Here is a 24,261-nt window from a genome sequence, read left to right as displayed (position 1 = left end):
TATTTGCTGTTTTAGGGTATACTTATAAATTTAAGTATAAAGAATGAATTTATATGTGAAACTTTTATATAATCAGAATTCTGTGTATAAATTTACTATTCTTGTTTTGCATTTGTTTTTATTCAGTAGAATTTTTAATTAGTTGCAGCTATATAGCATAATGGTTAGATCTTTATATATTTTACAGAGTCTGAAAGTATTACCCATGATATTTCCAGGACCCAAGATAGTTAATACAGTATTGTTTACTATGGTCTCCATGCTGCACTTTACATCACATAACCATTCTGTAACTACCAATGTGTCCTCTATTGCAGGGGTCTCAAACTCGTGGCCCGCGGGCCGCATGCGGCCCGCCGAACAATTTTGTGCAGCCCGCAGACTAATCCACGAAGTTCAAAATATTTTGGATAAAATTAAGTAAGCCTAGGGGCCTACTTGTATTTTTCATTTCTCTAGCATCCTAGCTAGATATTAGCTTAGTTAACAGCAGTTGTGATGCGAACTACAGTTTCTGGTCGTTTTGTGACACTGAGTAAACTGCATGTACGATTGTGCTTGTTGTACTGATTTTTTTTTGTTTTCAACTGCAGTGAGAAAAGTGTTGCGTAACAGTTGCCTTTTGTAGACCTAGTGCGGCCCGCCGAATGGCTGTGATCTTGCTCTGCGGCCCACATGCTGAGTTGAGTTTGAGACCCCTGCTCTATTGATTCATTTTTTTTGACCCAGTCTCTCAAGTCCCCTCCCTTCTGGCAGCCATCACTCTGTTCTCTGTACCTATGAGTCTGTTTGTGGTTTCTTTATTCATGTATGTAGTTTTTCTTTATATCTTTATTTTTATTTTTATATGTGAATATTTTTTGTAAGTGAGAGAAAGGGAGATAAAGTGCAGACTCCTGTATGTGTCCCTAAAGGCATCAACCCAGCAACCCTAGTCTAGACCAGATGCACAAATCACTGAGCAAACTTCAGTGCCTGAGGGCAGCACTCAGACCTACTGAGCCATCATCATCACCCAGTGCCAATAGTCAAACCAGTCTGGCCCCTTGCTGCAGGAGGGGAAAGGAGAGAGAAGGAGAAGAGTGAGGGCCGGGAAGCAGATGGTCACTGCTCATGTGTGTCCTAAATGGGGTTCAAGCCAAAAGCTGCACACCAGGCTGACTATTTACTGAGCCTTCTGGCCAGCATTATATTGGTTTTTTATATTCCATATATAAATGACATCATATAGTACATGTCTGTATTTGCCTGAGTTATTTCACTTAGCACAATTCTTCCATATGTGTTTATGCTTTTGCAAATGCTATGATTTTATTCTTTATTAATACATTTATTTCTTCACATTTATCATTCACATTTTTATGTGTGTGTTTTGTTTTTTTTTGCTCTTTTTAACAATTCCCTTTTTTGTGAGACAGAAAGTGAGAGAGATTAGAAGCATCAATTCCTATTTGAGGCAGTTTTTAGTGATTAATTGATTGCTTATTCTATGTGCCTTAACCAGAGGACTCTAGCTGAGCCAATGACCCCTTGCTCAAGCCAGCATCTTTGTGCTTAAGCCAGTGACCTTGGGCTCAAGTTAGCAACTATAGGATCATATAGATGATTCCATGTTCAATTTGGAGACCTTGCGCACAAGCTGATGAGCCAGAGTTCAATCCTGGTGAGCTGGATCTCAGAAAAGAGACCTCAAGGTTTTAGACCTGGGACCTCAGCATCTCAAAGTGACACTCCATTACACCACCACTAGTCAGTCTGTTTCTGTTTTTAATATAGGTTTTCAGTACTGCAGTTTTGTGTGTTTGATAAATTACTCTTTAGTAGTCAATACAGTGCTTTGCCCATGTACTGCCATTCTCCTAGCAATTGGTGTCATGCAGAACAGAAACAGGTCTCTCAAGAAGCAGCAAAGCAGCTGGTACATTGAGCACAGAGTACTTTCATCTCTGTCTCCTGAGAAGTAACAGTGAATTGGGAATTTTTCTTATAATATTGCCAATGTGTGCCAGGATGTTTGAGCAGCTACTGTCAGTAGTAAAAGCAACTATACATCCCTTTCTGATGTGACATGGTATGTCCATTAACCTTTGTTTCAAAACTGCAAACATTTATTTTGTCTCTTTCAGCTTTGCCATTAGAAGAGAGTCAGTCCTCAACTCTTACTATACATCAAAGAACTCAGGAGAGACACCATACAAATGTAGAGAATGTGGCATGGCCTTTAGCCACTCTTTGACTCTTATTGACCATCAGAAAGTTCAAACTAGAGAGGCATCTCATAAATGTTTAGAATGTGGCAAAACATTTATCCAAAAATTACAACTTATTGTACATCAAAGATTTCACACAGGAGAGAAACCATACAAATGTAGAAAATGTGGCAAAGCCTTTAGCTGTTATTCAGTTCTTACTAGACATCAGAGAATTCACACAGGAGAGAAACAATACAAATGTAGAGAATGTAGCAAAGCCTTTAGCCAATCCTCAACTCTTAACTGCATGAAAGAACTCACACAGGAGAGAAACCATACAAATGTAGACAATGTAGAAAAGCCTTTAGTCATTCCTCAGGTCTATCTGTGCATGCAAGAACTCACATAGGAGAGAAACCATACAAATGTAGGGAATGTGGCAAAGCCTTTACCCAATTCTCAACTCTTACTCTACATCAAGGAACTCACACAGGAGAGAAACCATACAAATGTAGAGAATGTGGCAATGCCTTTAATCATTCCTCAACTCTTACTGACCATCAGAAATTTTATACTAGAGAGTGGTCTCATAAATGTTTAGAATGTGGCAAAACCTTTATTCCTAAATCAAACTTTACACAACATTAAATAATTCACACAAGAGAGAGGCAATAAAATTGCAAGCAACATGGCAAAGTCTTCAGTGGTTTCTCATCTCTTACTGTACATGAAAGAACTTACACAGGAGAAAAATCATATAAGTGTATAGAATGTGGCAAAGCCTTTAAAGATTCCTCAACTTTTACAGTACATCAAAGACTCCACACAGGAGAGAAATCATACAGCTGTAAAGAGTGTGTCAAAGGCTTCATTCACTCCTCAGCTCTTACTATGCAACAGAAAATTCATCCTAGAGAGCAGTCTCACAAATGTTTAGATTGTGGCAAAACTTTCTTCTGAACTCACACCTTACTGTACATCAAAGAATTCACATGGGATAGAAACCATAGAATTGGAGGCAATGTCGTTAGGCTTTCAGCATACCTCAGCTCTTGCTAAGCATTGAAAAACACACAGGATAGAAATGATACAGATGTATAGTGTGCCAGTGCTTTTGGCCATTTTTCAGCTCTTGCTAAATGTCAGAAAATTCATACTAAAGAGAGGTCTCATAAATATTTAGAATGTTGCAAAGCTTTTAGCAATTCCTCAGTTTTTTTTTTTTTGTTTTTTTTTGTTTTTTTTTCTGAAGCTGGAAACGGGGAGAGACAGTCAGACAGACTCCCACATGCGCCCGACCGGGATCCACCCGGCACGCCCACCAGGGGGCGACGATCTGCCCACCAGGGGGCGATGCTCTGCCCCTCCGGGGCGTCACTCTGCCGCAACCAGAGCCACTCTAGCGTCTGGGGTAGAGGCCAAGGAGCCACCCCCAGCGCCCGGGCCATCTTTGCTCCAATGGAGCCTTGGCTGCGGGAGGGGAAGAGACAGAGAGGAAGGAGGGGGTGGGGATGGAGAAGCAAATGGGCGCCTCTCCTATGTGCCCTGGCTGGGAATCGAACCCGGGTTCCCCGCATGCCAGGCCGACGCTCTACCGCTGAGCCAACCAGCCAGGGCTCAATTCCTCAGTTCTTGCTAAACATTGGAAAATTTATACTAAAGAGAGATTTCATAAATGTTTAGAATGTGGCAAAACCTGAACCCAGAAATTAGTTTATTGTACATCAAAGATATCACACTGAAGAGAAACTATACAAATGCAGACAATGTGGCACTGCCTTTTGAAATTCATCAGCTCTTACTAACCATTAGAAATTTATACTGGAAAGAAGTCTCTTGGGGCAAACAAGTTTGTTAAATCTGTATTTTCTGATTTTGTTCACTTTTATTGCTAAAATGGCGCTGCTCACATGAATGGCCGTCACTTGTGTGATACAACTAATTACTTTCTCACTTGGGAATGGGCTTGGTTATGGTAATGTGTGCTGGTGCAGGGATTGTTGCACCAAAAAGTTTTTTTTATATATAAATTTTTATTAATGTTAATGGGGTGACATCAATAAATCAGGGTACATATATTCAAAGAAAACATGTCCAGATTATCTTGTCATTCACTTATGTTGCATACCCATCACCCAAAGTCAGATTGTCCTCCGTCATCTTTTATCTAGTTTTCTTTGTGTCCCTCCCCCTCTCCTCCTTCCCTCCCCTGCCCCCCTCCCCACCCCACCTCTGGTAACCACCACACTCTTGTCCATGTCTCTTAGTCTCATTTTTATGTCCCACCAATGTATGGAATCATGTAGTTCTTGGTTTTTTCTGATTTACTAATTTCACTCCGTATAATGTTATCAAGATCCCACCATTTTGCTGTAAATGATCCGATGTCATCATTTCTTATGGCTGAGTAGTATTCCATAGTGTATATGTGCCACATGTTCTTTATCCAGTCTTCTATTGAAGGGTTTTTTGGTTGGTTCCATGTTTTGGCCACTGTGAACAATGCTGCAATGAACATGGGGCTACATGTGTCTTTACATATCAATGTTTCTGAGTTTTGGGGTATATACCCAGTAGAGGGATTGCTGGGTCATAAGGTAGTTCTATTTTCAGTTTTTTAAGGAACGACCATACTTTCTTCCATAATGGTTGCACTACTTTACAGTCCCACCAACAGTGAATGAGGGTTCCTTTTTCTCCACAGCCTCTCCAGCATTTGCTATTACCTGTCTTGTTGATAATAGCTAATCTAACAGGTGTGAGGTGGTATCACATTGTAGTTTTGATTTGCATTTCTCTAATAACTAATGAAGATGAACATCTTTTTATATATCTGTTGGCTGTAGCATGCACTGGGTACGAGAACAAACGTCGGAGACTTTCAGGAGTATAGATGTTTCTTTATTGGCCAGTTTAACCTACACAGGGGTGAATTCCCTAATGTCCAGAGACACCGTACTCACAAGGAGTTGCAATGGGAATCGCGCCTAGCACTTACCGCTAAGTCTTTTTATAAGCTCAGCAAGGAAGCAGTTCATAGAAGCAAATGTGGTAGTTAGCTATTGGCTAATTCACACTTACATAGCATAACAACCCAAATATGGAATGGAATTTTTCAAAATTCTGCAAGTCTAAACACATATACTGTTATTGTGTGGTCAGTGAGTCAGTATCTTAAACAACCTTGGTCATGGCATTTCTAACAGTCAGGGACAGGACCTGCCTGTACACTTAAGTTCCCTGTTCTGTTAGTGCCTTGCCTACATCCTGTTATTTTAAACATTCTGATCTTTTTTTTGGTCTTTACATTCCCTACTCCTGTTGAGGCATAAATCAAACCCTTGATTCTTCATCAGTGGGGAGAATGGTATAAGGCTGGGGCCCATGAGAATTTTCTACTTTAGCTGTAGCTATAAGTTACTTGGGTCTTATACACTGGCCAGTGATTAGCCTACCATGCCTCTCACAATGGTCAGTGATGAGCTCAGGGGGAGAGGGGTATTTATAGGTGAAACCTACAAGGTTACAATGTTTCAGCACAATTGTACAATATCTTTGCAAAAGTACACAAGCACACACTGTTTTAAGATAATAAACTACTTTCCTGCAATATCTTCAGGGCTGATACACAAGGAACATGTCCTTCCTTGTATTGTTCTTCTCTGTACTAACTTCTTACAACTTGCACAAACCTTCTGCAACTTACACAAACCTTCTGCAACTTACATCAACCTTCAACTTTTATGAAGTTTCTTTATAACTAGCTTTCACAACAACTTACTTTTTTCTTTTCTTTCAAAAGTATTTCTATACCTTATACCTTCTATTATCAAAACTATACAATTCCTTTCTAGTCAAAACTCTTGATTTTTAAAAACCTTAACCTTCAGTGAGGACTAAATCAGTAATAAGTAATCCTCTTTTAAAGATTGCTTTTGGAGGTGTTCTTTTCCTAAGTAGCCTATTGGACACATGACCAATATTCATAGGTTATTCTATAGTGGTAGCTATGAGCACATTTATAATTTTCATTTACCTTATAGCTTCTCTCTCAGCCAAGGGACTTATACTCCCTTTCTGTATGACTCATAGCAGTACATGCATCAAACCTTAAGATGACTTACTTGGCTTTCCTTTACCTTAGTTTCCCTCCCTCCCCAAAGTCTAATTAAAAGGAGGTCCTTAGTGAGTTCCTCTAGGCATTAGCCATGCGTGGACCAGTTAACTTCTGGTTTGTGGCTGAAGCAGGGCATGTGGTCCTTCTCAGGGTCAGCTTACAAGAATTGGCGGGGTCAGTCTTCGCTGTCCACAAAGGTGTCTCTGCTGGGACTGCAAGCTTCAGTTGGCTGCGGTGGACCCAGGCGGGTATGCCTTCAAACTTGGCAGTAGTGGGAGTGGTCAGGATCATGGTGTGTGGACCCGTCTACGCGAGAGTCAGTCCTTGGGTGGTGTACTGCTAGAAGTGCCTCTTGGACAGTCTTTGAACAGTTTGCTGAGTAACCTATAAAACCTGTAAGTACTTAGGGAAAGGGTGTTACCTTTCTACACTTTGCAGTTAGAGTTTAAGTCCTAGTGACCACTGCTTCTAGCTGGAATTAGCAGCAGGTCCCAGCCTATAATACGGATGGGGCATTGAGATAAGAGAAATAAAGGAGATACTAAACATTAAATAAAGCAATAAAATCAGACTGTCAATACCCACAGTAGAGATCTTTGAGGGATAAATAAAATTTAAATATTCAAGCAAGGCATAGTAGGTGGCCCTTGTGTTTACAAGAAATGAGATTAGCTTATCTGCTACTTGGAAGAAATACCTTAGGCTCCTGAATGATGTCCTTGGACCTTCAGTGGCAATTCTTAGCACGCTGGGCAAGGTCAGGTCACAGGTAGCTGGAGCAGGGCTAGAAGAGACTGAACCCTCCCTCCATGGAGCAAGGGGGCAGCTTACCTTCTTATGTCCCTCGTTCCACAGCACAGACGTGTCAACCAGTGGGGCTGGGAAGCCTGGCAGGCTTCAGTTCAATGACCTTTCTTTCCACTCTGGAGCAGGGCCTTGATGAAGCCCCTTAGGGCGCCGGAGCCAAAAGTTGGTATTTCCTGACTTCTTTTGGGCCTTATTTGCCTTTTCTGTTACTTCTTTGGTCATTATAGACCTTAAAAGCCATGCTCAGAAGATCTCACTGAGGGGCTTGACTAAGAACAAAATTGGGAATCCTGTATTTAAAGAAGCCTATTAGACCGAGGAAAGTGATCTGTGGTGGTAAATCAGATGGAGGTTCAGGATCAAAGCCAGTATCCAGGGCTGCCACTATCAGCCGCCTGGCCCATGCAGGTTCACATTGGATTCGGACAGTTGGCAAAGAAATAACGGAGCCAAAAAACTGGTGGGCCATAGTCTCTAATCCTAGCTTGCACCCGGCGGGCAAGCAAAAAACACACATTGGGCTCCAAAACCTACTCACATTCAGTGCTCACAAAGCTACTGACTTATCCGAGTTTCCTAGAATCAAAGGTTTCTAGCTCACCAGTCTTATTCACCTCTGTTCCCCATCTCCTTCCTTCTCCCTGCACAAATTCTGCACAAACTGGCTTCTCACTCAACACTCTACCATCTTGGCAGCTTCTACTGGCCACATGGCCTCTTTCTGCTCTCCTCTCTGCTCTCTCCTCTAATGATAATCTCAGAAACCAAGAGTGCAAGCTCCCGTTCTGCTCCTATTTTATAGTGTAGAAATTTAAACCTTTAATCCAATATACAAAATAGGGAAGTCTCTAATACAAAGTCACTTCTCTGAGGCATGATTGGATTGTACCACCCCACATCAAAAAGGGTGGGAAAGGCTTAATCCCAAAACCAAGTCCCAGGCTACAACAATCCTGCCTGCCCACAGCCCGCCCCCAACACACATTAATATCACCTGGGCAACAGCCTCAATGTGGGCAGCACTATCTTTAACAAAATGAGCATAATACATTTTACCTGCCCAACAATTAACAATTATTGAATTATTATATATCCCCTAATATTTAAACTAAAATTTTAACATCACAGGCTATGAAATAGCAAATGAAAAGGAGAATTAACAAAAAGACTGTTGAAATAACATATACATTTCTAACATAGAAAATGTTTTTTTTTTTTACAACAAATCCTTGGTACAAAAAGGAAGTCTTTGTATTTGACAGACTATACAATTCTATTATGGCAGAAGCAGTGGGTTTAGAAGGGGCCGTATTCCCTAAATCTTCTTTTTGGGTCTGGCTCCAGATAGGAGGTGGGGATTCCCCAGAGCTAAAGCAGAGGAGGGCAGGGGCTGTAGCAAGGTGATGATAACCTCTAACTTACTGCACTGTTATCTTTTGCCTGACTAAGCAGTGGCTCAGCCCTTGAGCTGGTGCCCAAGGGGGAGGGGCAAGTGCCTGAAACTGTGAGGGGAGCCTGCCGCTTCTTCTGCAGCCAGCTGCAGCCTGGCTGCCTTTTCTTTCTCTACCTCTGCTGCTATACTGGGCTGCATACTGACCATGCCACCTGCCTATAGGTGGGTGCTGGTGATAGTACGCTAAACTCTCTATGTTTTCTATGGGTCTAGCAATCCTTGGTTTGGCCGGTCTGCTAAAAGTGCTTCCCTTCCCCCTGAGGTATTTGGGTCCCAGTTTGGGGGTTGTTTAGGAAGGACATTCTCTACTTCCATATCTGTTCCCCCGTCCTCTAAAACAGCCTTTGCTGCTTCTCTCATTGTCCTGTTCCTTTCTTCTGTAGTAAAAAAGTTTGCAAGACCTGTTGCAATCATCCCATGTTGGCTGATGGGTCCTGAAAATGGTCTCAAGCAAGGATATTAATCCCTGCGGTTTCTCAGAAAAGGGAGGATTCTGATGCTTCCAATTGTATAAATCACTGGAAGAAAAGGCACATAAATAAAAGGGGTGGCGCGCGGGGACCCGCCTCCAGTGCCGGTGGCGCCTCCTGAAGCGGTAAAATGGCCGTGCTCCCCTGGGCACCTCCCGCCGGAGGAGATAAAACGGCGGCACCTTCCACCGCCCCATACACCACCCCTCCTCGGGTGTGAGACAGGCTTGAAAGCTCGCTCACATCTTGCCTCGAAGAATCAGGTTCTTCCTGCCGCCGATAAGGTGGTGGAAAATTCATCGGATCTAGGTGGTCCTCCAGCGGCTCAGGCAAAACAGGGTAAATTCTAGATGACGGCAGGGTAGGTCGTGCCCGGGGAATAGCCTCTCCCCTTTTCTTCTTACTGCCTTGCCCTGCCTTCTGATTATCTGCAGTAACACACACTGCCCTTCTCTGTCCCTTGCTATCCTTTATATGCTTCCTGATATAACTTGGCTTGTCAGTAGCAATATCAATCCACACATTTATATACAAATATTGGTCTGGGTGGGGCACCAGATAGATAATGGCCCGGACCGCAAACACAATAGGGAGATCAAAAGTTCCCTCAGTGGGCCACCCTACATTGAAGGTGGGCCATTCTAACTGGCTTAAATTCTGGAGGGTCTCTCAATCTGGAGGCATTTCCCTGTAATCTTGTGCCCTTTTCTGGAAATCAGAAAAAATTGTTTAACAAACACTCAAGCAGAGAACCGGGCACAGACTCTTGTTGTCCCATTCTTCTGTATTCCACTCTTTTTGCTTCTAAAACTTCACGAAAGAACAGAACAAGTGTTAAAGTACAACCACCAATTAGTATTGTTAATAGGATACAAGATTGTCCTTCACTTATTTTACTCATTCAAGCTCAGACAAAGCGCAGCGCAAAGGAATCCCTAATGTGACCGGTCGCTTCTAATGTTAACTCCTAGAGTTAACAATTCCTTTCAGAAAATGGCGTCCCGTTTCTGAAAGCCCTGGGTAAATTACCAGCAGCGTCCCACCTACTACCACAGGTTTATGCGCTCTGGAGCTTAAAACCACACCAAATGAGGATCCTCAGCAAATACTTAGCTTGAGCTGTCCCGTCGGTCTCCGACTCAAAAACTCCACCAAGGGAGATCTCGCTGGCGCCTCGAAGATGTAGCATACACCAGGTACGAGAACAAACGTCGGAGACTTTCAGGAGTATAGATGTTTCTTTATTGGCCAGTTTAACCTGCACAGGGGCGAATTCCCTGATGTCCAGAGACACTGTACTCACAAGGAGCTGCAATGGGAATCGCGCCTAGCACTTACAGCTGTCTTTTTATAAGCTCAGCAAGCAAGCAGTTCATAGAAGCAAATGTGGCGGTTAGCTATTGGCTAATTCATACTTATGTAGCATAACAACCCAAATATGAAATGGAATTTTTCAAAAACACGTATACTGTTGTTATTGTGTGGTCAGTGAGTCAGTATCTTTTTTGTGTGTGTGTGTGTGTATTACTTGATTTTATTTTACACTAGGTGGCGCACACAGCAATCTACCTTAATAAAGTTGACAATTATTTTCACTCAGAATGTTTTTAATAATGCACATTAAAAAAAAAGTATTCTGCCTGACCTGTGGTGGCGCAGTGGATAAAGCATTGACCTGGAATGCTGAGGTTGCTGGTTCAAAACCCTGGGCTTGCCTGGTCAAGGCACATATGGGAGTTGAAGCTTCCTGCTCCTCCCCCCTTCTCTCTCTCTCTCTCTCTTTCTCTCTCTCTCCCCCCTCTAAAAAAATGAATAAATAAATAAAAATAATTTTAAAAAAAAAGTATTCTTACAAATTGTTCTGCAATCCAAATATACAACGGTTGGAAAACAACGTTTAGAAAACAAAAGCCAATGTAAAAAGACAGGTTAAAACAACTAGAACAGTACAAGTGTGTATGGCTCTGATTTTACAGTTTTCTTACTGCATCATCAATGTCAGAAATCTGTTCCTTCAGCTGGCTCCACTGCTCAGGATTTAAAGAAATACCTTTTCTTCCTGGTTTCATTTCACCTTCTGGGTCCATCCAATATTCTCTAATATCAATTAGGACTTTTCCTTTGAAGTCCCGAACACTGACATACCTCATTTTCCCAATCTGAAACATGTTATCATCTCTGCTGCTGCTGCTCTGCTTAGAAGATGACAGGGCTCTTGAAGTTTCACCAGTCTTTTGCTTCTTTACAGGTTTTTCTGAAGCAACTTGCTTTTTCCTCTTTAACTTTTTGTCAACTTCACTGTCAGAATCGCTGCCAGAAGAACTTGAAGAAACAAGTTCCTTTGATTTAGGCATTGCTCCGCTCCTGCTCCGGATCAGCCCAGTGCTCGCTCGCTACCTCGCTCGCTACTCGAGTCAGTATCTTGAACAACCTAAACACATATACTGTTATTGTGTGGTCAGTGAGTCAGTATCTTGAACAACCTTGGTCATGACATTCCTAACGGTAAGGGACAGGACCTGCCTGTATACTTAAGTTCCCTGTTCTGTTAATGCCTTGCCTACATCCTGTTATTTTAAACATTCTGATCTTTTCTTGGTCTTTACATTGGCCATCTGTATTTCTTCCTGGGAGAAGTGTCTGTTCATGTCCTCTTCCCATTTTTTTTTTTTCTTTCCATTTTTCTGAAGCTGGAAACAGGGAGAGACAGTCAGACAGACTCCCGCATGCGCCCGACCGGGATCCACCCGGCACGCCCACCATGGGGCGACGCTCTGCCCACCAGGGGGCGATGCTCTGCCCATCCTGGGCATCGCCATGTTGTGACCAAAGCCACTCTAGCGCCTGGAGCAGAGGCCACAGAGCCATCCCCAGCGCCCGGGCCATCTTTGCTCCAATGGAGCCTTGGCTGCGGGAGGGGAAGAGAGAGACAGAGAGGAAAGCGCGGCGGAGGGGTGGAGAAGCAAATGTGTGCTTCTCCTGTGTGCCCTGGCTGGGAATCGAACCCGGGTCCTCCGCACGCCAGGCCGACGCTCTACCGCTGAGCCAACCGACCAGGGCCCTCTTCCCATTTTTTTATTGGATTGTTTGTTTGTTTGTTGTTCAGTTTTATAAGTTCTTTGTAAATTTTGGATATTAGGCCCTTATCTGAGCTGTTGTTTAAAAATATCTCCCATTTAGTTGGCTGTCTGTTTATTTTGTTGTCAGTTTCTCTTGCTGAGCAAAAACTTTTTAGTCTGATGTAGTCCCATTCATTTATCTTTGCCTTCACTTCTCTTGCCTTTAAAGTCAAATTCATAAAATGCTCTTTAAAACCCAGGTCCATGAGTTTAGTACCTATGTCTTCTATGTACTTTATTGTTTCAGCTCTAATATTTAGGTCTTTGATCCATTTTGAATTAATTTTTATACAAGGGGACAAGTTGTAGTCGAGTTTCATTCTTTTGCATGTGGCTTTCCAGTTTTCCCAGCACCATTTATTGAAGAGGCTTTCTTTTCTCCATTGTGTGTTGTTGGCCCCTTTATCAAAAACTATTTGACCATATATATGTGGTTTTACTTCTGGACTTTCTATTCTGTTCCATTGGTCTGAGTGTCTATTTTTCTGCCAATACCATGCTGTTTTGATTATCATGGCCTTATAATATAGTTTGAAATCAGGTATTGTAATGCCCCCAGCTTCATTCTTTTTCCTTAGGATTGCTTTGGCTAATTGGGGTTTTTTATAGTTCCATATAAATCTGATGATTTTTTTGTTCCATTTCTTTAAAGAATGTCATAGGAATTTTGATGGGAATAGCATTAAATTTATATATTGCTTTGGGTAATATGGCCATTTTGATTATATTTATTATTCCTACCCATCAACAAGGAATATTTTTCCATCTCTTTGTATCTTTTTCGATTTCCTTTAACAATGCTTTGTAGTTTTCATTATATAGGTCCTTTACGTTTTTTGTTATGTTTATTCCTAGGTATTTTACTTTTTTTGTTGCAATCATGAAGGGGATTATTTTTTTGAGTTCATTTTCTAATATTTCATTGTTGGCATAGAGAAAGGCTATGGACTTTTGTATGTTAATTTTGTATCCTGCAACCTTACTGTATTGGTTTATTGTTTCTAGTAATCTTTGTGTGGAGTCTTTTGGGTTTTCCATGTATAGGACCATATCATCTGCAAAAAGTGATACCTTTACTTCTTCTTTTCCAATATGGATGCCTTTTATTTCTTTCTCTTGTCTGATTGCTCTGGCCAGAACTTCTAGCTCCATGTTAAATAAGAGTGGAGAGAGTGGACAACCCTGTCTTGTTCCTGATTTAAGGTGGAAAGTCCTCAGTTTTATGCCATTTAATATGATGTTGGCTGATGGTTTATCATATATGGCCTTTATCATGTTGAGATATTTTCCTTCTATACCCATTTTGTTGAGTGTCTTAAACATAAAGTTGTGTTGTATTTTATCGAATGCTTTTTCTGCATCTATTGATAAGATCATGTGGTTTTTGTTCTTTGTTTGTTGATATGGTGTATTACGTTAACCGTTTTACGTATGTTGAACCATCCTTGAGATTCTGGGATGAATTCTACTTGATCATGATGTATTATTTTTTTAATATGTTGTTGTATTTGATTTGCCAGTATTTTGTTTAGTATTTTAGCATCTGTATTCATTAGAGAGATATTGGTCTGTAGTTTTCTTTTTTTGTGCCATCCTTGCCAGGATTCGGTATGAGGGTTATGTTGGCCTCATAAAATGTGTTTGGAAGTATTGCTTCTTCTTCAATTTTTTGGAAGACCTTCTGTAGAATAGGGACCAAGTCTTCTTTGAATGTTTGATAGAATTCACTAGTATAGCTGTCTGGGCCTGGACTTTTATTTTTGGGGAGGTTTTTTAATGGTTTTTTTCTATTTCTTCTCTACTATTGATAATAGGTCTGTTTAGGCTTTCTGCTTCTTCTTGACTCAGTCTAGGAAGGTTGTATTGTTCTAGGAATTTATCCATTTCTTCTAGGTTGTTGAATTTAGTGGCATAAAGTTTTTCATAGTAATCTACAATAATTCTTTGTATATCTACGATGTCCATGGTGATTTCTCCTCTTTCATTTTGGATTTTGTTTATATGAGTTCTTTCTATTTTTTCCTTGGTAAGTCTTGCCAGGGGTTTGTCAATTTTGTTGATCTTTACAAAGAACCAGCTCCTTGTTTTATTAATTTTTTCTATACTTTTCCTGTACTCTATTTCATTTACTTCTGCTCTGATTTTTATTATCTCCTTTCTTTGGCTGGTTTTGGGTTGTTTTTGTTCTTCTTTTTCCAGTTCCTTAAGGTGGGAAGTTAAGTGGTTCACTTGGGCTCTCTCTTGTTTGTTCATGTACGCCTGAAGTGATATAAACTTCCCTCTTATCACTGCTTTTGCTACATCCCATAGATTCTGATATGTCGTATTGTCATTTTCATTTGTCTGTATATATCTTTTGATCTCTGCGCTTATTTCTTCTTTGACCCATTCATTTTTTAAAAGTATGTTGTTTAGTTTCCACATTTTTGTGGGGGTTTTTTCCTCTTTTTTTGCAGTTGAATTCTAGTTTCAAGGCTTTATGATCAGAAAATATGCTTGGTACAATTTTGATTTTTCTGAATTTGCTGATATTATTTTTATGGCCCAACATATGGTCAATTCTTGAGAATGTTCCATGTACACTAGAGAAAAATGTACACTCTGTCACTTTGGGATTAAGTGTCCTGTAGATGTTTATCATATCCAGGTTCTCTACTGTTTCATTTAAGGCCACTATATCTTTATTGATTTTCTGTTTGGATGACCTATCTAGAGCCATCAGCAGTGTATTGAGGTCTCTAAGTATGATTTTATTTTTGTCAGTTTTTGTTTTTAGGTCAATAAGTAGCTGTCTTATATATTTTGGTGCTCCTTGGTTTGGTGCATATATATTAAGGATTGTTATGTTTTCTTGATTCAGCATCCCCTTAATCATTATGAAATGACCATTTTTGTCTCTGTGTACTTTTGCTGTCTTGTAGTCAGCATTATTAGATATAAGTATTGCTACACCTGCTTTTTTTTGGATGTTATTTGCTTGGAGTATTGTTTTCCAGCCTTTCACTTTGAATTTGTTTTCATCTTTGTTGCTTAGATGTGTTTCTTGTAGGCAGCATACAGTTGGATTTTCTTTTTTAATTTATTCTGCTACTCTGTGTCTTTTTATTGGTGAGTTTAATCCATTTACATTTAGTGTAATTATTGACACTTGTGGATTCCCTATTGCCATTTTATAAATTGCTTTCTTTTAGTTTTGGATCTTATTTGATTCTTCTCTTTTGTTTTTCTATCATTTGTTTTTGTTTGTTTGTATTGCATACTTCTTTCCTCTGTTGCTACCTTTTTTAAGTCATGTGCTTTTGTGGTGGTTTTTTCAAGGGTGGTTACCATTAAGTAATGAAAAAGATACCTACCATACTCATTGTAGTACCCTATCTTGCGAGTGTTTCTGCATTTCATCGTCTTTTGCTACTGTTAATCTCTGTGCTCTCCCCCCCCCCTTTTTTTGTCACAGGTTAAATTTGGTTTTATTGTGTTCTTGGTGGAGCTTTTACTTGTGGTTTTGTTTTGTTTTGTTCTTTGAATCTGGTTGGAAAACCCCCTTTAGTATTTCCTGGAGAGGGGGTTTTCTGATGATAAATTCCCTCATCTTTTCTGTATTTGTGAATGTTTTTATTTCTCTTTCGTACTTGAAGGATAGCTTTGATGGGTATAGTATTCGTGGCTGGAAGTTCCTCTCTTTCAGGACTTTAAATATTGGGGTCCACTCTCTTCTAGCTTGTAGAGTTTCTGCTGAAAAATCTGATGATAATCTAATAGGCCTTCCTTTATATGTTGTATTCTTCTTTTCCCTGGCTGCCTTGAGCATTTTTTCTTTGTTGTTGGTTTGTGCTATTTTCATTATGATGTGCCTTGGAGTAGGTTTGTTGTAGTTAAGAAAACTCAGTGTTCTGTTTGCTTCTTGAATTTGAGGCTTTAGTTCTTTCCAAATGCTTGGGAAGTTCTCGTCTATTATTTGTTTGAATAAATTCTCCATTCCATTTCTCTCTCTTCTCCCTCTGATATACCTATTATTCTTATGTTATTCCTTTTAATGGAGTCAGACAATTCCTGTAGGGCTTTCTCATTTTTTAAAATTTTTGAGTCTCTTTCTTTTTCTCTCTGTTGTGCCTCAAGTTGCGTGTCTTCTATATCACTAATCCTATCTTCTATCTGGCCTGTTCTATTAGCTAAGCTTGTTACCTCGTTTTTCAGTTCATGAATTGAGTTTTTCGTTTCTGTTTGATTTATTTTCATAGTTTCAATTTCCTTGCTAATATATTCTTTGTGTTTGTTGAGTTGTTTTTCTGAGCTCACTAAATTGCCTTTCTGTGTTTTCTTGTATATCTCTGAGTATTTTTAGGATTTCTATGTTAAATTCTCTGTCATTTAGCTCCAAGCTTTCTAATATATTAAATTTTTTCTCCATAGATTTTTCCACATCTGTGTTATTTCTCTTTCTTTTGTATACATGATATTTGATTTCCTTTTTCTTAATGGCATCTGAGGGTGGTCTTGTTGATAGCACTTTGCCTTCAGGGTGTGAAACTCTCGGATGCTCCAAGAATAGGTTTTTCTGTCTCTGGTTGTTGAACTTGTTGAAATTTTGGGGAGATTTTTCGGTCTGTGTCCTAACGGCGCCATTTCTATGACCAAAAAGTTTTAATAGGAGGAGCTAGAAGGCCATTTTAGAGGAGACCACAATGTTGCAGGGCTGGGAGGCCATGTGGTGGTTGGATAGAAAGCAGCAAAACGAAGGCTTGCTGACAGGGAACACAGTGAGAGGCTCTTTAAGTTCCGCTGAACTGGTGATGGCCTTCGTTTCTAGGAAAACTTGGATGTCTCATTAGCTGTGTGAGCACTGAATGAGTGGCTTTTGTTTTCCGTGTGTTTGTTTTTACTCGTCTACCAAGTGTGAGGCTAGAAATAAAGAAAATGGTCCACCAGTTCTTGGCTCCGTGTTTTATTACAATCTATCTGAATCTAATGTGAACCTGCACAGGCATGGTAGTTGCTGTGATGCCCACAACTACTGGACCTACAGGTCTCATAAATGTTTAGAATGTGGGCCTTTATGTGGAAGTCAGAGGTAACTATACATCAGAGGATTCACATGGGAGAGTAATCATACAAATGTAGAGAATGGTAAAGCTTTTTGAAGATCATCAAATCTTACTAAGCATCAAAGGTGCATACTGGTTAGAAGACCTTTAAATGTGAATAATGTAGCATTTAGGTTTTCCTCCAACCTTACTGAACACTGGAGACTTCATATTGGTGAGAAGCCCTTTACTTTTTATTTATTTATTTTTTGGTATTTTTCTGAAGTGAAAAGCAGGAAGATAAAGACAGACTCCCACATGTGCCCACTGGGGTCCACCCAGAATGCCCACTGTGGTGCAATCCTCTGCCCATTCTTGGCATTGCTCCATTGCAACTGAAATCATTCTAACTCCTGAGGCCGAGGCCATGGAGCCATCCTCAGAGCCCGGGCAAACTTTGCTGCAATGAAACCTTGGCTGTGGAAGGGGTAGTGCGAGACAGAGAGAAAGGAGAAGGGAAAGGGTGGATAAGCAGGTGGGCACTTCTGTGTATCCTGACTGGGAATTGAACCTGGGACTTCCTTACACCAGGCCAATGCTCTGCTGCTCAAAAATGCCCAGCAAGCCCTTTAAATGTAGAGAAAGAATGTGGCAAAGTGATTGGCCATTCTTAAGTTTTTAATAAACATCAAACACTTCATATTGGAGAGAAGCTCTATCATTGTCCATGTGACACAGTCTTTCATTCAGTCATGCATTTCTTTGTTTGCTTCCTGTGTGTGACCTGTTTGGAGATTAAACTTGTCACCTTGTTGTTTCAGGAGGACTCTCTTAGCAAACTGAGTTAATTACCCATAGTCAATCTTGAAGTCTTGCATAATTTAAATATTTACATCTGGTTTATATGACATCTTAGGACAAGCTGTGCAGGCCACCAGCCATGAAAACTGAGTACATCCAGTACATGGCTGGAGGCAAAAGATAAATAACCGTTAGAAATGTAGCAATATTTTCCACTGAACTCTATGTACCCAACATCCAGGAAGCCCTACCCTAGAGACTTAGCCAAGAATAAGGTCAGCTAATTTCACCTCTTCTGCACTTGTAAATGCTGCTTCTTGCTCAACCTAGATAGCCACCCTATAAAAAGGAGCCATTTTAGAGGCTTGGGACTGCAGTGTTCCTTTGTGTGGGTTACCTGCAGTCCCTGCGCAGGTTTGCAATAAAAATTATAAAATTTGGCCTTGGACCGGTTGGCTAAGCAGTAGAGCATTGGCCTAGTGTGCGGAGGACCCGGGTTTGATTCCCGGCCAGGGCACACAGGAGAAGCGTCCATTTGCTTCTCCACCCCTCCGCCACGCCTTCTCTCTGTCTCTCTCTTCCCCTCCCGCAGCCGGGGCTCCATTGGAGCAAGGATGGCCCGGGTGCTGGGAATGGCTCCGTGGCCTCTGCCTCAGGCGCTAGAGTGGCTCTGGTCACAACATGGCGACGCCCAGGATGGGCAGAGCATCGCCCCCTGGTGGGCAGAGCATCACCACATGGTGGGCGTGCCGGTTGGATCCCGGTCAGGCACATGCGGGAGTCTGTCTGACTGTCTCTCCCTGTTTCCAGCTTCAGAAAAATGCAAAAAAAAAATCAATTTGTTTTAAATTAGAAAATCTTTCTTTTAAATCAGCCAATAGAATATTCAAATGATTGACAATAACAAGTAAAGCAGTATCAGTTACTTCACATTTTTGGAGCCAATGAAACTGTTTAAAGTTTTGTTGTTAATACGTTTCTGACATAACTCAATATTGGTAATGAAACCAGATATCTTTGCTTTTGCATCGAGAAGAGTTTTATTTGTTCCTTGAAGTTGCTTATTTAATATATTTAGTTTTTCAAAGATATCGGCTAAATAACTCACAAATGCTTTACCATCTATTGTTAACAGATACTTCATTTCAGGTTTGTCGCTTAAAAAAATCACTAAGAGTATCAAACAGTTCCATAAATCTTTTCAAACAGTTTCCTTTAGATAGCCATCTTACTTCAGTATGAAGTAAAAGTCTCACATGGTCTTCATTTTGTTCTTCACAAAATAGCTTGAAAAGACGTTCACATTTGGCACTAGCTTTAATAGCATTAACACACTTTATTACTGTATGTAATACTTCATTCAGAACAGGCGAGATGTTTTTAGCTACCAAGTTTTCCCTATGAATAACACAACGCACAAGAATCATTTCTGGATTCGCATCTTTCATCAATTTTAAGCAGCCATTTTTCTTGCCCATCATATTGGGAGCACCATCTGCAGCACAAGATGTTATATTTTTCATTGGTATATCATTGACACCTAAGTAGTTTTTTAGCTTATTATATATATCTTTGGAGGTAGTGGTGCTTTCTAATCTTTTACAGAACAACATTTCTTCAGCAAAATGTCCTTTATCAATATATCTTACGTAAGTTATCAATACTGCCTCACTGTCTCTCAAAGTTGATTCATCCATTTGCAAGGAGAATTTTCTTGTTTTCAGCTTTTCAATAAGTTGTTTTTCAATATCCTCACTCATTTTGTCTATTCTTCTGCTAACAGTATTGTCACTGAATGGCATAACTTTTACATCTTTGTCATCTTTTTCAAGAACCATTTTAAGAAATGCTGATATTGACGGTCTTATTAAATTCTCTCCTATAGTGTGATTTTCTCCAGTTTTAGCGATGAATAAAGAAATTTGATAACTAGCCTGAAGAACATGATTATTAGTTGAAGTATGAGCAGTAAATAGAGACTTTAATGATCTTTTTTCAAAATTTTTCTTTAAAGTTTTAAAGTAACTCAAATCTGAATTAATATGAGCACTATGTTTTGCCTTCAAATGTGCCTCAAGACGACCTCGTTTCATTGATTCGTTGGTCAAGCATTGCTGGCATAAAAGACAAAAAGGAATCCGCTCATCGTGAACAGCGGGTATGAACCCAAATTTTAAATATTCCTCCGAATATTGATGAGTTTTTTTCTTGCTTGCACCACTCATTTTACTATGGGCTATAAGAAACAAAAATAAGATCAATTAAAAACTAATATTAAAATATGTGTTAAAATATATTCAATGAGACATAGAGTAAATGTATACTAAAAATTCATGTTTATTTAAATGTATATAACATTTACTACACTACCACCACAAATCAAAAGGTATCTATATTTTTTCCACTTGACAAAATTTTCTGGAAAGTTATGCTTCTAAAATTAAAATTGTCGTGCGTGCACTATTATAGCCCCAATAATATTTATAAAATATTAGTGCTTTCTAGCCCCGATGCAAGAAGTACTTAATAAAGAGTTTAATATTGATAAAAATAAAATCAAATACTTACCAATTATATCTATACAATATATATGTATATTTATTAAATCAACGAGCTTTTACAACAGTTTTGACTGACACTTATTTCAAATTAACACCAACTGAATGATGTGAAACACTACAGAAGTTGCGATGGGCCAATTAGGTGAGAATAACTGCATTGTTTAGCGAGTTTTTAAAATGTCCAGGGTTCCCCGCGGCAGACGGCATGCTCCGCAGTGAACCCAGGACGAAGTTTACTTGACGATGCCAATCACCCAGTTGATATTTTGGTCTCATCAAATGAAATTATACTTAATAATTATTTACCGCAATTATTTAAGAATTGCATTTTTTGTTAAATTTGGCACCGATATCTAGCATTGCATTTAAATGGCCCGGGGCGAAAGAGTTAAAGTCGTGTTGAGTCCATTTTCAAATTGCCCCCCTTAACTACCGAATTGCCCCCCTGTGGGGCATGGGCCCCACATTGGGAAACACCGACCTAGATCCTGTAGCCACAGGATGGCCCACATGCATGAGAGCCATAGCTGCCATGGCGGCACTAGTCAAAGAAGTTCAGAAGTTGACTCTTGGGCAGGACCTCCAAATACATGGTCATACCACTGAAGCCCTTCAAAGGTCCCCACCGGATTGATAGATTTCTAATGGTAGGTTAACTCAATATCAAGTACTCCTTTTGAACCCTCCTCATGTAACGTTTTCCAAGTCAGTAGCCCTCAACCCGACAACCCTGCTGCCCAAGACAGAGGAACATCCCGGCCCTGATCATGATTGCCTTGAACTTCTTGACACTATTTCCAGTCTCTGCCCAGATCTTCAGGACTTCCCATTTTTGAATGCAGAAACTACTCTCTTCACTGATGGGAGTAACTTCCTCGACCAGTGGGTCCAAAGAGCTGGAGCAGCTATAACAACAGAGGGCAAGGTAATATAGGCCCAGTCTCTTCTACAAGGAACTTGTGCCCAGAGGGCTGAACTTATTGCTCTCACTCAAGCCTTAAGATAGACAAAAAGAAAAATTTGTCAACATCTACATGGACAGCAGGTATGACTTTCTACTGCACATATACATAGGGCTTTATATAAGGAGAGAGGCCTTCTTACTTCTAGAGGGAAAGAAATTAAAAATAAAGAAGAAAGTTTAGCACTCCTGAAGCCATTTGGCTACCAGCTAAAGTAGCTATTATACATTATAAATAACATCAAAAGGGGTCGGATCCAATAGCAAAAGGAAATAACCTAGCAGATGATACAGCAAAAGCAGTTGCTTTAAAACCTGGGGAACCAGTTACTATCCTTCCCTTACTTCCAGAAAGTCTTTTACCTGAGAAGCCTCACTATTTAGAAAAAGAAATTCAATTAGGAAATAAATTACACTGCAGAGACTTACCTAGTGGATAGAAGCAGCTACCCAATCAGAGACTGTTTATACCTAAGGCTATAGGAACAACTTTAATTCAGGAAATACATCAAGGAACCCACCTAGGTATTAACAAGCTTGCTTCCTTGCTATGAAGGCACTATTACATACCTGACTTAAGTAGTCTTGTAGAATCAGAAGTATCCAGATGCCTTGCATGTGCAAAAGTAAACCCACACCAATGGAAGAATATACCTAAGAAAGACAACAGGGACACTCTCCAGGTAAAATTTAGGAAGTAGACTTTACTGAAATAAAGAAAGGAAGATATAGATACAAGTACATATTAGTCTTTATTGATACTTATTCAGGATGGGTTGAAGCCTTCCCTACAAAGCATGAAACTGCTACCACTGTGCTCAAGTACCTCACCTCTGAGATTATCCCTTGATTTGGCCTTCCCGTTGCTCTGGGGTCAGACAATGGTCTGGCTTTCATAGCTTCAGTTTCTCAAAATTTAGCCAAAGCTTTAGGTATTAACTAGAAACTTCATGACATATACAGGTCACAGAGTTCAGGACAAGTAGAGAAAATAAATAGAATCCTAAAAGAAACTTTAACTAAATTAAGAGAGGAAATAAGTGATGATTGTGTAGGCCTCTTGCCCTTTGCCCTTCTCCGTACTAGGTGTTCTCCTTACTATAAAGGCTTAACCCCTTTTGAAATTCTTTTCAGAAGACCTCCTCCTATCCTGCCCAAGTTAAGTTCAAGCATGTTAGCCCCCTTTGATAACTTACAGTTCCTTAAGTCCTTACAAGCCATTGAGGCAGTGTGAGCAGAAGCCAACTCCCACACCCAAAGAATACCTAACCAGCACCCGCATTCCAGCGAGCCTCTCATTGAGCCTGGACAGTAGGTTTGGGTCAAGCGGCTCCATCGTGGGAACCTTCAGTCCACTTAGGAGGGACCTCACCTTGTTATCCTGGCTACTCTAACAGCAGTTAAGGTAGTGAATCGCAAACATTGGATTCATCACAGCCAGGAAGGACACATCTCTCTGGCTGGATTCCAAGGAAAAAGACATTACTTCACCTTAGGAGAACTGACAGACCCCACCACCATTGGATATCAGAACTCTTGTCTCTCCATGACTCACATCAGTCCACCGGCAGCCGGAAGAACATGGGTACTAAAAGCACCAGAAGGAACTTAGGTTTCTTGTTTATCTCGAGTCAGCAAATGTATCTTACCTAGCACCTCTAATGATTTTTGTATATCTATCTATATTGTACCTCAGGTTTACCTATACGGGGGAAACTGTGAATTTCTTCTCCAACCCGACATCAGGTACAGAGCTAAAAAAGCTGTACCCCTACTTTTACCTATCATAGCAACCTTAGGGATCACAGGAGCCATAGCTACAAGAACATCTGCTCACATCACCCTAGAAACTAGAATTAAACAATTATTTTTTTACCTTTTCAAAGGATAGATCTATTTTACAAACTCAGATGTCATACCTTGAACATGCTGTGGATTCTTTAGCAGAGGTAGCTCTTCAAAACAGCAGAGGGCTAAATTCACTCTTCGTGAAACAAGGAGGATTGTGTGCTGCTCTAGGAGAAGCTTGTTGCTTTTATGCTAACCATTCAGGAATAATTAGAGAAAGTAAGTATCCAAGAAAAAGTTTTAAGAAAAAGGCTCCAAGATAGGAAAAAGAAATTACAACAAGACAATAACTGGTATCAAAATCTTTTTAATTAGTTCCCTAGGTTAACAACCTTACTTACTGCATTAGCTAGGCCAGTTTTAATACTGCTACTCATCCTCACCTGTGGACCAATCATTGTCAATCATTTAGTAGCATTTGTTTGAGAAAGAATAGATACTGTAAGACTTATAGTCTTAGCTCAGCCCTACCAGATTATACCCAGTTTGAATGAGCAATACCAAAGTTCAATGGTTTGAACTAGTAAGAAGAAAAGGGGGAAATGTGACATCTTAGGACAAGCGGTGCAGGCCACCAGCCATGAAAACTGAGTACATCCAGTACACGGCTGGAGGCAAAAGATAAACAACCGTTAGAAATGTAGCAATATTTTCCACTGAACTCTATGTACCCAACATCCAGGAAGCCCTACCCTAGAGACTTAGCCATGAATAAGGTCAGCTAATCATACTTCTTCTGGTCTTGTAAATGCTGCTTCTTGCTCAACCTAGATAGCCACCCTATAAAAAGGAGCCATTTTAGAGGCTCGGGACAACAGTGTTCCCTTGTGTGGGTAACCTGCAGTCCCTGCGCAGGTTTGCAATAAAACTTATAAAATTCACTTTGGGTTTGCTGTGGTCTGTCTCCTGGG

The 24,261-nt window shown here is 40.2% G+C and overlaps 2 protein-coding genes across 2 annotated transcripts in view; one reads left to right on the top strand and one right to left on the bottom strand.

Moving 5' to 3' along the window:
- The window catches only part of LOC136331889 (zinc finger protein 420-like), a 143,092-nt gene that overhangs the window by 18,279 nt on the left and 100,552 nt on the right, over nt 1-24,261 (top strand). The gene's annotated exons all lie outside the window — the stretch shown is intronic.
- On the bottom strand, nt 10,882-11,444 carry LOC136329263 (activated RNA polymerase II transcriptional coactivator p15). The gene has a single exon (XM_066265241.1). The coding sequence runs from the start codon at nt 11,391-11,393 to the stop codon at nt 11,010-11,012; it is 384 nt and encodes a 127-aa protein (XP_066121338.1). The 5' UTR covers nt 11,394-11,444; the 3' UTR covers nt 10,882-11,009.

Source organism: Saccopteryx bilineata, chromosome 3 (assembly GCF_036850765.1).
Source record: "Saccopteryx bilineata isolate mSacBil1 chromosome 3, mSacBil1_pri_phased_curated, whole genome shotgun sequence".
Lineage (NCBI taxonomy): Eukaryota > Metazoa > Chordata > Mammalia > Chiroptera > Emballonuridae > Saccopteryx > Saccopteryx bilineata.
The sequence above is the reverse complement of the archived record's forward strand: the minus strand, read 5'-3'. Positions and strand labels throughout refer to the sequence as shown.